Below are 14,020 nucleotides of genomic sequence, written 5' to 3' on the forward strand. Positions count from 1 at the left end.
TAGGGGCATTGAAATTCTTATCTGCGCTCTAGAAGAAAATGGGAAAGGCGACGGAGCCACTAGAGAGAGGACTCATGTATGTGGACGCTTGGGTCAACCAAAGATCGGCCAAGAGCAATATGGTCGACTCTGGGGCCACCCATAACTTCATGACTAAAACGGAAGTCCGCTGCCTAAACATGACCTGGGAAAGAGATACAGGGAAGATGAAACCTGTGAATTTTGTAGCCCTACCGATTACGAGGATAGTGAAGAGAACTCCGGTGAAGTTAGGAGACTGGAAAGGCCTCATTGACTTCGTGATTGTCAATATGGATGATTTCGACGTGGTATTGGGGATGGAGTTCCTACTTGAACATAAAGTTATACCGATGCCCCTCGCCAAATGTCTAGTCATTACCGGATCTACACCCACCGTAGTTTAAGCCAGTATCAAGCAGCCAAATAGGGTGAGAATGATCTCAGCCCTCCAATTGAAGAGAGGCCTGGCCCACGATGAACCCACGTCATGGCCATCCCGATAGAATCAGTTGAAACCACCGAAGAGAAGATCCCCCAAGACGTTCTATTTGTCTTGGAAGAGTATCGAGATGTCATGCCTAAAATTTTGCCTAAGTCCTTACCCCCACGAAGGGGGATTGACCATGAGATTGAGTTGTTACCAGGGGCAAAGCTGCCCGCCAAGAATGCATATCGGATGGCCCCGCCAGAATTGGCCGAACTCCGAAAACAGTTAGACGAATTGTTAGATGTAGGATTTGTCATACTAGCAAAGGCCCCTTACGGAGCCCCAGTACTATTTCAGAAGAAGAAGGATGGGAGCCTCCGATTGTGCATCGACTATCGGGCCTTGAACAAGCTCACAGTCCGCAACAGATATCCCCTTCCTATCATTACTGATTTATTTGATCGGCTTCATGGTGCTAAGTATTTCTCGAAGCTGGACCTGCGGTCGGGATATTATCAGGTCCGAGTTGCTGAAGGAGACGAACCTAAGACGACCTGTGTCACGAGATATGGAGCCTTCGAATTCCTCGTGATGCCCTTTGGCCTCACCAATGCTCCAGCAACTTTCTGTACCTTAATGAACCAAATGTTTCATGAATACCTCAACAAATTCTTCATAGTGTATCTCGATGACATTGTGGTCTATAGTGCCTCGCTGGAGGACCATCGACATCACCTCCAACTAGTCTTCGAAAAGCTGAGGAAAAATCAGTTGTATGTAAAGAGAGAGAAGTGCTTCTTTGCCCAAGAGCGCATAAATTTCCTCGGCCACATGATTGAGTGTGGTCGGATTGGTATGGAAGAGGGCAAGGTGGCCGCGATCAGAGACTGGAGGGTACCATCATCTGTGATTGAACTACGATCCTTCTTCAGACTAGCCAACTACTATAGGCGTTTCATAGAAGGATTCTCAAGAAGAACAGGTCCATTAACCGAATTGCTGAAGAAAGATAGCCAATGAAGCTGGACTCCTAAATGTCAAGTCGCCTTTGAGGGCTTGAAGAAAGTGATGATGGAGGGGCCGGTCCTCGAAATTGCCGACGTGACCAAGCCATTTGAAGTAGAGACTGATGCTTCTGACTTCACGTTGGGCCGTGTCCTCCTTCAAGACGGACACCCCATCGCGTATGAGAGTAGGAAACTAAATGATGCCGAACGGAGGTATGTCGCCTCTGAGAAAGAGATGTTAGCAGTAGTTCACTTCTTGAGGGCCTAGAGACAGTATCTTTTGGGGGCCAAGTTTGTGGTCAAGACCGATAACAACTTCATTTGCCACTTCTTCAACCAACCGAAGTTTTCGTCGAAGGTCGCTGATGAAGGAGTGTCACGACACACCGTGGGCAGGACATAATGGTTGGCAGAGGACTTATGCCCTCCTAAAACAAGGCTACTACTGGCCAAGCCTTCGAGACGATGTCATGCAATTTACCAAGACTTGCCTTGTCTGCCAACAAAACAGGTTGAAAGGGCGAAATTAGCGGGTCTGCTGGAACCCCTACCTGTGCCCTCTAGACCATGGGATAGCGTATCTCTTGACTTCATCACCCATTTGCCCAAGGTGGGAGAGTTCGAATCGATCCTTGTTATCATCGACAGGTTCTCAAAATATGCCACTTTCATCCCAACGCCGAAAATGTGCACAGCCGTGATGACTGCCCAGCTGTTCTTCAAACACATCATGAAATTATGGGGCGTCTCTGCGAGCATTGTTAGCGATCGGAACGAAAGATTCAATGGGACATTTTGGACAGAATTGTTCAAAATATTGGGGTCAACACTGAACATCTCCTCTAGCTATCATCCCCAAACTGACGGCTAGACGGAATGCTTCAACAGTATGCTCGAGGAATATCTACGTCACTTTATCGACGCTAGGCAGAAGAACTGGGTCCAGTTGTTAGATGTGGCTCAGTTCAGCTTCAATAGCCACCAGAATTCCGCGACCAGAAAAACGCCCTTCGAAGTGGTGTGCGGTAGACAGCCACTCATGCCACACTTGGTGAACCACCCTTATGCAGGCAAAAGTCCTCAGGCACATAACTTCACTAAAGAGTGGAGCAAAACCTCTGAGATAGCTCATGCCTACCTAGAAAGAGCATCAAGAAGGATGAAGAAGTGGGCTGATAAGAAGCGGAGGACCCTCGAGTTTCAAGCTGGGGACAAGGTCCTAATCAAGCTACGACCGGAACAGTTTCGTTTCCGAGGCCAGAGAGATCAAAGGCTAGTAAGGAAATATGAAGGTCCAATGGAGGTAATTGAGAAGGTCAGGAGAACCTCGTATAAGGTTCAGTTACCCTCATGGATGAAGTCATCCTGTCATCCATGTGAGTATTCTGAAGCCCTATCATCCCGATCCCGAGGATGAACAACGAAACATGCTAAGGCGCCCACCGGTCACAATGAAAAATTCCGCTGAGAAAGAAGTTGCACAAATCCTGAATAAACATACGCGCCGTATTGGAAGACCCAGACGAGAACTGACAGAGTTCTTAGTGAAATGGAAAGATCTCCCTGACGAAGAGATCAGTTGGGAGCAAGCCGAAGATTGGAAGAATGCAGCTTCAGCCATCGCAGATTTTGAACAAGGTCGGTTGACGAGGACGTCAACCAATTAAGTGGGGGAGAATGTCACGGTCATGCCTGTCCAAGGGCTGTTGCCCATGGCCGCATGCCTGATCCAACCCCCTTCTAGCATACTTTCATATCATGGGTTGTATTAGCTTAGTTAGCTTGCTTTCTTTACATTTTCATTGTAAGTGACCACTCGCCCTTTTGCATATGCAAGGATGCCAATTGGCTTTTTGTTCATAATGCACTATATGGGGATAAGACTAATCATCATTTTCCCATACCCGGAGTAGTAATCTATAAAGCTGTTGTTATTGCTTATTGCTTTCTAGCCTACTACAATCTTTCTTTCTTTATTCATACTCACAAAAACTTCTTACGAAAACCTTTTCTCCAAACCCGTTTTCTAAAATAGTTTTCCCTAAAACGAGGGTGGAGGTTGCGAGAGGCACTCGGTGTGCCACTGGCAGTCCGTATTCGAGTTGGCTGACTTGTTTGTGAGCAAGAACATGTGTCGCACGATCGCTAAGAGAAGCTTCCGAAAGAGCGATTGTGACACCAAGCACCTAAAGGTGATAACAAAAGAGAGAAAATGAAATAATCACCAAATGGGATTGTAGTTTTTGTTTTTAAAATCTGGCTATAAATTCATGTGTGATGAAAATTGTTGTGAAGATAAATTATAGAAAAACAAATATAATTTTCAAAAACTAAATGAATATTATCAACACGGGAGAATTAAGTTACCGTTTGGTAACTATTTAATTTTTAGTTTTTAGTATTTGAAAATTAAACTCATAAAACAAACTACTTCCACTTGTTGATTTCCTTACTTTAGTTTGCTATCAACTCTTTAGGAATGTTTAATTTTAAAAACCAAGTCAAGTGTGAAAAATGAATAAAACAAAAATAGTTTTTAGGGTTTTTGGCCTTTAACATTCGGCTAAAAATTCAGATATTTAGTTAGGAGTATAATGATGAAACCCATGGATGAGAAATTAAAAAAAAAAACGAAAACAAATAAAAAACAAAAAAATAAAATGGATTATCAAACCATCCTTAATTATTTGGATTTTATGTTTTTAAACTTAAAAATGTATCAATGGTACATCAAATAATTTATATCAATGATATATAAAATCCGAGTCTAAGTCTCCCCTTTTGTAGGCTATTTTAAGGCCTATACTCCACCTTAATCTTTATGGTTGCCTCTTGCATTTTTATTTTGCTGTTACTTATTTCATAGGACATTGGTCTTAGTGCCTTTCAATATAATTTCCCTGTCCATTCATACTAACATGTTGTGACCTATTTCCTTCAATAGGTTTATGTTGTACCTATTCGTTTTCTTTTTGGTTTTTAGCCTAAATTAATTATGTGGGGAGGAAATAACTACACTTGATAAATACTAGATATGAAACACGTGCATTTACTAGCTATAAAACACATCTGACGCACGTAGTAACATAAATTCTGTTGATAAAGTTTCAGTAACAAATTAACATAAATTTTATTAAGTTTAAATAATAAATATCTGACATAAGAATTAAAAATAATAAAATAATTAATAGTCAATACTGTATTATATATATATATATATATATATCTTATTTTATGTTAGTTCACGACAAATATAAAATAAGTTGCACGTGTTTGAAGATCTTTGAAACACGTGAACATAAATTTTGATGGTGAGATACATATTTTGAATCAATATACTTTTTATGAGATTATAAGATGTAGATTTTTTACTTGAAATCAAAAAGTAATTAAATGGTAATATAAATCATCAACTAACTCATAAACAATTCCTAATTTTGCTGGCAAGCTCGTGTGATTAAGAAAACAATCCAAATAAAAAATTAGAGATATATCTAATACTAATATCTTTGTTGTAGATCTTTGAATGTATCAAATTTGATTTTATTGCTCATTGCTATAATTTTCATGGATAGTTTCTCTCAACACAATGAATAAAAACATATAGATAAAATTTTTGGTTCAAACAAATAAATAAGATATCCAAGATTCTGATAAGGTCGAAATTATAGAAAACTAATAAAAAATCTAACTGAAAATATAAAAATGATATAAATTTCACGAACTAACAAAAAATACATGCTTAATATTTAAATTTTAAAATAACACAAATGTATAAATATTTGTTATGGTTGAAAAGGATTACACTTTATGTAATTGTTTCGCTACCAAAAGGAACAAAATTTTAAATATATTAAATAATTTGTAAATTGGGAGATGATCCATTTGACAAATTGAAAATTAAAAAACTTCTTAATTTCCTACAAAGATTTGAAACTTACAAAAAATAATGAAATTGTGGTGCCCTTTACGTTCCAAGTCTTGCTCTTTGAAGTTTGAAGTCAATTTGCAACTACTACATTTCTCAATCTAAAATAATTACCATTGTTAACACTCCCTCCTGATGTTATTTTCACATATGTTCTCCTTCCCTTTCCCCCATTCAAACATAATTCCATTTCATATCTATTGACCCAATTCTTGTTTATTTTTGCTTCTTGAAAATTTTCCAACTCGTCTCCTAAAAAATGAATTTTAGAAAATAAAGAAAATGAATATGAATTTCCTACATAGTCAAATTTTAAATTTGAGAATAACCAAAATATTTGTTAGTGTCAAACAAATATACTAATCAATATTGTATCAAAATTTAAACTTTAAGATACTATGAATGTTCGATTTTGTTCTCAAATGTATATGTTAATGAAGAATAATAAATTAAAATTTAAATATGAAGATAACAACCATATCTTTTCGTTGGAGAAAATAAGTTTAAGGATATCAAGGCTTCATTTTGGCATAATCCAATATTTTCTTTACAAATAATAAAAACTTCAATTATCACTTTACCTTTTTGTCGGAGAAAATAAGTCTAGGGATATCAGGGCTTCATTTTGACACGATCCAGTATTTTCTTTACGAATAAACAAAAACCTTAATTATCATTTTACGATTCTTTCTATCATGACATTCTAAAAAATGGAGATAGGGTTAAAAAAAACACGAATGTTTGGAGGAAAGTTTGCATTTATCTTTGAAAAATATTTAGTTATTATATGAAGGGTTGTGTACTATTAGTAAGGGATGTGTCTATATGAGTTTTAATTATTACGTGAAAGGATTCATCAAGAGAATTCCATGGAAGTCAAAAATGAGTGATTATTATCTATTTTAAAAAATTTATTATTATGTGAAGTTAAAATTAAATTACTTAAAACAACGTAATACAAAATTTTGTTTTTGTCATTGTATTTGTGGAAAAATATATCATTGAAAAAGAAAAATTAAAAATAGCAACAAAAACTCCAAATGCCACAAATAAAACCCCTTTTAGTTATAAAGAGGTGTGAATGTATCTATAAAATCAGGTAAAATAAATCTGGTTGAAGATATATCTATGATTTAAATGAACTTTATTAAGGTGGCCATCGTAATTAAATGGATTGCAATTAGATAAAAAAAAAAAAAAAAACCAATTAAGAGAATGTATGTCCACATCAATTAGATACAAATAAATTTAAAGAACAAAAATTTAGTAAAACAAATCATATCATCTAAGAAATGAAATGCACATTATTAAAAAAGAAAATAGGTTCAATTTAAAATTATGAATTACGAAGTTAAAATTTATATTAAATCAATGCGTATATGATATTCCCTTCAATTTTTAATCTCTCTCACCATATCTCTTTATTGTCTAAAAATTACTTTATATAAAAAACAAATATGTAATGATAAATCATCATCATCAATCGATCAAGATTCATTCTGCTTTAATTTTACTTGTGTTCTTACTTTGGAATGAACAAACAACTAATTAGGTTGTGAAACTCTTTGTTCAATTTATTAAGCAATTACTTTTCTTTCAAATTTAGATCTCATATCAAATATTCAATTTGTTTTTTTTTCCTAATGAAATAACATTTTGAAGGCAAACCTTTCACTTAAAAAACTTTTTCAAAACACAATTTTGCGATGGAAATAAAATTTTTAAAATAAAGAAAGGAAGGAGAAAAAAAAAAGATGTATTATAGTACCTCTTCATTAACTTGGTAAAATGTTTTCCTTTAAAGAAAAAAAAAAATAGTCGGTCATTATTTTTGGAAAGATTTCAATATTTTGTGGAATTTAAAATTTTACTACGATAATGAATGTATAGGTACATGACATATCCATATACTTACAATGGAAGAGTTGTGTCTCAATAAGACATGCAAGGACAAAAGAGGAAGAAGAAAATTCTCCTCTTATCACCCTTTTTAATAACTAGTATAGATATAGATAATAATTGTGTATAGTTAATGAAAAAAATAATAATGGTGTACAGTAACATTTTTAAAAAACTTATAAATATAACAAAATCTATAATAGATATTATCTATCATCACTAATTAACTCTTTCAAGCAATATGGTATACGACGGATGGACTTAAAAAACAAAAATCTAATTTTTATTATATCTGCAAATTATTTTCTGCAAATATTTTAAATCTTATTACTATATTAACAACTAATCATGTTTTATATTTTTTTAATTAGTTTAATTGTCTATTATTTAAAGTTTTTATTTTTATTTTTTTCCTTTTTTCCTTTTTTAAATTTTGCGTTTCATTAATTTTTTAGGATGAAAATGTCAGATACGAATGAAACGAATTACTGCTGTTCATGAAACCCTTTCAGTGGCACGAAGGGAAAGAAAAAAAAATCCATCGAACGAATTTCGAAAATCTCTCCCATTCTTTAATTTCTTTTGAATCTGTAGAATTGACGAATGTGGATGATGATAACGATTCATTACAGATCACTATCGAGATTGAATTTCAGAGAAATCGCCTCCATCGCAAAGGGTTGTGGATTTTACCTTTCCATGTCTGCAGATCCCCTAGAAACCTTGAAGCTCTTTCCCGATCGAGGGAGATCGTCCGCCGCCGTTGTCTTCTTCTGCATCACCAGACCACACAAGAATCCTGTACTCTTCGAAGGCTTTAGGGTTTTCGTTCCCCCCAAATTCCTAATTCCGTTCAAATCCCTAAGCACATTCGATTTCTCCGACGGAGAACAAGCAGAGGAACTCGACGATTCACTACCATCCGACATTTCTGGCGACTCTGCATCATGAGATTCAAGAGAAATTTCAGAACCCCAAACTTTCGATTTCGTCCTCCGTCTCCGATTGAAGCTTTCCCCCATCAAATCGCGATAACCAATCGCAGAAACCCCATTCAAAGAAGCGAGATCAGAGTTCTCAGTAACCATAACGCCAATATTCAGAACACCCTGGAACCTTCCAGAAGGGCGACGGACCTGTACGGCGGTGAAAGCAGGGGTGGTGGAACAGTCATTAGAGGCAATGACATTACCGATTAGGAAACGGACTGTACCGACAAGAGAATCGGAGAAACGGCCAAGGGCATAGATCTCGATGGAGACGGCGGAGGTTTCGCGGGCAAGAAACTCAGGTGAGACACGGAAGAGGAATTTGTCGTTCCAGGTGGGGTTTTCGCCGCCGATGGTGTCGAGACGGGTACGAAGGCGGTTGGCAGGATCGACCCAGGCGACGGCGTAGGTATGTCTGGGACGGGAACGGTTGGAAGGGACCTTGAGGCCTTGGGCAGAGATGAGGTTGATCTCCAAGACAGGCATGGGGGTAGCCGGTGGGTTCTTGGGAACCCAGTCTCCGGCGACCTCCATGGATCAAGAATAAGAATGTGGAGCAGAGAGAAAGGGAAGGGAAAGGGGAGTATTAATGGTGGGGTTCAAGAATGGAGGGCGTTGGCATTGGCATTGCCTTGCAATAGCGAGCGGTGGAGAAAGACGGGAGAAATTTTTTAGGGTTAAAAAAAGGAAAAAGAAAAATAATGGAATTCGAGAGAGAAGTTGAAACTAAGCGGCTGGAATTGGAAGCTCTCGCCGTATCTTCTCTCCCTCCGACGAATTTTAAACCGTAACTTCCTTTTCCATTTTTTATTTTTCTTTCGCTTCAGCTTTATGTGATGCAGTTTTCATACATACATACGCGTATTTATAGTTACGTTTTAATTTAAATCCTAAATTTTATATCAATTTAAACCTTTAATTAATATTTATTTAATCAATTTAGATCTTTAATTAAGATTTATTTCAAAATTATTCATTTCAATTATAATTTACGATTATGTTAAATCGATATTTGTAAAACGTTATACACGTACAAGAACTTATGCATCGGCTATTTTCAAATATAATCTCATAAATTGATTCACACATAACAATTTATAAATTTAATTGAAAAAATAATGTCTTGTATGATATTTTTCAAATTAAATTTGAATGAATGTGCAAATTAATAGACTCAATTTTAACTTGAAAAATAATAAAAATGACCCGTTTCAAATACAATAATGGAAAGAAAAATGAAAAAATAGAAAAAAAATGGATAACCAAACCAATAATAATCTGAACCAAATAAAATCAACCTATTGATCTTGTTCTTTATTGGACCTCGATTTGGATCTATTCTTTATAAAATCTATTGGTTTTGGTTTGATTATTGGTTGACCCAACACTAACAAAATCGAACTAACTATTGTCCATAACCAAAATAGTTTGTGAAAGATTAAAATATGCTTTTGGAGTGAGCTTGAAATGGATTTTGAGAATATAAAAAATGGCTTCAAAAGTACTCTCAAACATACTTTTAGCAATTCTTTATTTAATTTAATATTAGCTACTTTTTTTTTTTTTTTTTTTTAAGTTAGTATTTCTGAAAATCGTAAAAATGTAGTAGACATTTTTTTTAAAAGGTATTGTAATTAAAATGTGGGGTGAGGGAATCGAATTTCCAACCACAAGGTTGATAGACATTTATCAAATAATAATTATTCATAAGTTAAGAAGGATGGATTGATAATTGAAGGGGACAAAATATATGTATATCAATCAATACTATTGAAGTACTCAACATTCACTTATTTCCAACATTTGAGTTTGAAAAATATTTAGATGTAATCGAGTTGTATCTATCTCGTGTTCGAACTGCACCTAATATAAAATTGTAAAGTGATAAATTTGTTTTTAAAAATAATTATTTTTCTAACTTTTTTATGTGATAAAAAACTGGAGAATACAAATCTGTATCTAATCATCGCTCTTTCATTTTATTATTAAACTAATCACAATATAAAAGGAAGTATTGTAAATGTATTGTAATTATAAAGTAATAATTTTAAATTACTTATAATATACTTTGCAATACAATTATTTTACTTCTAAAGAGGAACATTTGATTATACACAATGACTTAGAATATAGCTAGTTTTAAAACACGCCGTTCTATGAAAAATTATATTTTTATTATAAGACATCGAAGTTTATTAAAAAAAAAAAAAAAAAAAAAAACTTGCATAAAAATAAACAATGAAGTTGGCGTGACAAGTAATTCATAAAATTAGTATGTATATAATAGATAATTTGATGACAATAGAAGAACTTAAAAATGTATTTAATTATAAGACATCATTATAAAAATTTACAATCATTATAAAAATCTACATAAAATGTTTATGTTGTCGTGTAAAGTATTGTAAGTTATGACAAACTTTAAATTTTCACACATAAGTTGCATAAATTTTAATATTTTATTTTAATGCACAATATTATATTTAAAAAAGTATTTTTGGAATAAAATTAAAAAGTAAAGGGTAAAATTAAAAGAATTGAAAAGGTAGCATAATTTTGAAAACAGACGCAATTGCCAGTTACCAATGAAATTGAAATCATGCCACGTGGTGGGCCTTGTCTATAAATACAACAAATTCGTAGTGAGAGAGTTCAGAATTTTCAGTTTTCCTTCTCAGACTTGAGACTATTTCCCTCCTTTTTTCCCTAAACCTTCAAGAAACCACAAATGCCGGATTTCTTTGATCGGCCAGATTTCTCCCTCCGTTTAGTATTTCCTTTCCATTTTCTTTTATTCGCTCTTTCTACCTTCTTTTCTTTGATGGCCAGTAGAAGCGGATTATCGATTTACGACTACTTTCTCCGGTGGCTGTCGATTGAAATTTCAAGGTGATTACAGAATAGCAGATGATCGATTCTTCGCGGCTTCTTGGACGACGTTTATCAAGCGGCGATTGATGTTTCAATACAGGTACGTTTTATTCTTTCATTAGTTTCGTAATCTGATACAACAAAATAACTGAGTACTATCTTTCACTCTAAATACAGAACAGCAGATAATTCATTTGTCGAGCGCTTCTTGAACGATCATTTTTGGTCGGTCGTTATATTGAAATTTCAAGGTACCTTTATTCTTTGAAATAGTTTCATATTCTCATAGATATGATAGCACCTAATAGCAAATGATCGATTTCTTGATGATGATTTTTATTAGAATCTCTAAGTGAGATTCAAGTTTTTTATTTATGTCTTTTAAATTTATATTAGGAGGAGGAATAAGGAAGGGAAAAAAAGGAAAAAAAAAGAGAGGAAGAATAAGGAAGGAAAAAGAAAAGAAAAAAAAAAGGTGGAGGAATAATGAAGGAAAAAAAAAAGAGGAGGAATAAGGAAGGAAAAAAAGAAAAAAAGAAAGAGAGAAAAAAAAAAAGGAAAAAATGAGGAAAAAAGAGTAAGATATGGGGTGTGGAGGCTAGAGTTTGAGATATGAAAATTGTATTTATGTTAGTATTAGTAGAAGTTTAAGATAAAAAGATAATATTTATTTCAGTATTAGGAAGTAGGATGTAGGTTTAGTAATTTGTTTTTTAGCTAACGGTCAAAAGATTATCTTTTAAATTATTTATTTTATAAAGAAAATATTATATTAAATTAAGTTTAGAGGCATAGGACTTGGATCTCACATCTTTGTTATGGTAGAATGAAATTTCTCAAACAATGGAGATTAGAACGATCAAAGTCCAATGTAATAACATTCTTGAGGTGTAGGAAGTTATTTTGGGAATCCAAAATAAAATTTCAATTTTTCTTAATGGCTTTGATGTCACTGATAATTATTAATCATGTCTTGTTCCATAATGTGAGTTAGTAAGCATGGATATTTAAAAAGCAATATAACATTTCGTGAACTTCATTGTTTTTTTAATTTGAATAATAAAAGATGAAATTTGGTAACTATTTTTTTATGAGTGTTGTAGGGTACTAACACCTTCCCTACACACAAATGACTCCCGAACTCAAATCTAAATTTTTTCGTAGACCAATATTTCTTTAATTAGGTGACTAATCAAGCCTTTATTGTAGTTGGTAATGACTCCAAAACTCTTTATTTTAAGAAACCTATAAAAGAAGATGTCGATCTCTCTACATCACAATCACATTGCGACATATGTAATATTATTCACATGAAGTTCTAGCTTGTAAGCCCTTTACATGAAATGATATGTGGATATCTAACTTTACAGAGAATTAAAGCCTTCTCATCCGTGCAATCATAAGAAAGAAGTCGCCTTTCACCTAGAGCTCTATAAATACCGAAGGAAACCTTCAGCAAAGGAGTTCTTTGGACAGTTAGAGAATTTTCCTTAGATAGAATAACCTTGTTCATAGTTTTCCTTTTTATTTAGAAGTCGGAGCGAGAGAAGGGAAGAGACGTCGGACGATCGCTCAGGGCAACTCGAGAGAGAATCCAGAGGCGTGGAAAAGCAGAGAGCGGGCAGACTCTCGCGAGAAGAGACTATCTTTTGAATAGAGTAGGAAAAACAGTGTAAAAGCTTTGGAAAGCAAGAGATTGCTACTAGGCTCTTTATTATCATCTTGCATTGTTATTTTGTATTTCAACTCTATATCTATATAATGGAATTTCTTTATCTACATCTGTTCACTCTCTTGAAAGCACGCACGAGTAGCTAAATTTATCGAATGGGTTGAGAAGAACTGAGTTAACATGACCTAGGATCTTCATCGCATGCGATTATCTTGTTTTATGTTGTGCCTAACACCCCTTTAGAGTTACTCGAGAGAGTCTAAAGAAAGAGTCGAGGACTTGAGAGAGCTAGGTTAGAATCTAGACTCGAGAGAGCAAGATTAGATCTGCATAAGCAAGAGATAAGGACTTAGAGATAAGCTCTGTTTGTTAACCTGCATCGCATGCACGCTAGAGATAGGTTGTGATATTATGTGGTCGTCTTATTTGTGTGTGTGTCATTTTGTCATCGCATAAATAAGAATAGAGGCATATGTGTAGGTCCTATAGACTCATCGCATATATTGTATGCGTTCTAGTATTAGAAGCCGTAGCATTTGCATCGAGAGATAGTTTGCCATTGTATGTGTGTTGCATGGTTGCATAACATGAACGCATCCTAGGAAGTGTTAGCTGAACCCCTTCTCAACCCGTTCACTGCCTACTCATCGCATCCTCCGTATTATCAACTCTTTTCGAAACTCTTCCGCATTCGTTTATTTTATTACCTCAAACAACAATACCAAACAACTATTTGATTTATCGGTTACCGCAAAGTCTTTTGGAAAAATTATCACCACATATCGTTTTTCTTAATCCCTGAGTTCGACCCTGGACTTACCAGGAAACTCCGTGGGGTTTATACTTGGATTCCACTGAGAAAACTTATTGCTCAACTCATTTCCATCACCGCATCTCATTCCATAATTTCATCTCATATTATTTATTTTATTTTAAAAAGAAAACGTTGTATTTAATGTCTTTAGAATGTTGACTTTTTCTTTATTACTTAATTTTCATATTGACTTTGTCATCGAAGTCCTTTTTTTATTTGCAGGTCGTTTCTTCTTCAAATTACAAATGTACCATTAGTGTCACGGGATATTCAAGTGTATTTTCTTGTTGGAATTTCTACAATCAATTCAATTTACTTGTTAATTTATCTTTTTGTTTTTTTTCTTCAAGGTGATCTGTTAGGGAGTCCTGTTTTCTAGAACTGTATGGTAA

At 34.5% G+C, this 14,020-nt stretch overlaps 1 protein-coding gene and 1 long non-coding RNA gene across 2 annotated transcripts; one reads left to right on the forward strand and one right to left on the reverse strand.

The window, feature by feature from the left end:
- Positions 1-7,832: 7,832 nt before the first annotated feature.
- LOC120070201 (uncharacterized) lies at positions 7,833-9,514 on the reverse strand. Its single transcript, XM_039022070.2, has one exon. The coding sequence runs from the start codon at positions 8,803-8,805 to the stop codon at positions 7,972-7,974; it is 834 nt and encodes a 277-aa protein (XP_038877998.1). The 5' UTR covers positions 8,806-9,514; the 3' UTR covers positions 7,833-7,971.
- A 1,379-nt stretch (positions 9,515-10,893) lies between these two features.
- LOC120067247 (uncharacterized) lies at positions 10,894-12,921 on the forward strand. Its single transcript, XR_005478954.2, has 3 exons — positions 10,894-11,242; positions 11,320-11,393; positions 12,513-12,921. It is a non-coding gene; the product is annotated as an uncharacterized LOC120067247 (long non-coding RNA).
- The last annotated feature ends 1,099 nt before the right edge of the window (positions 12,922-14,020 follow it).

Source organism: Benincasa hispida, chromosome 1 (assembly GCF_027475165.1).
Source record: "Benincasa hispida cultivar pf3 chromosome 1, pf3_genome.v1.1, whole genome shotgun sequence".
NCBI lineage: Eukaryota > Viridiplantae > Streptophyta > Magnoliopsida > Cucurbitales > Cucurbitaceae > Benincasa > Benincasa hispida.

Coding starts and splice junctions, on each gene's coding strand:
- LOC120070201 (XM_039022070.2), bottom strand. CDS start 8,805: ATGGAGGTCGCCGGAGACTGGGTTCCCAAGAACCCACCGGCTACCCCC.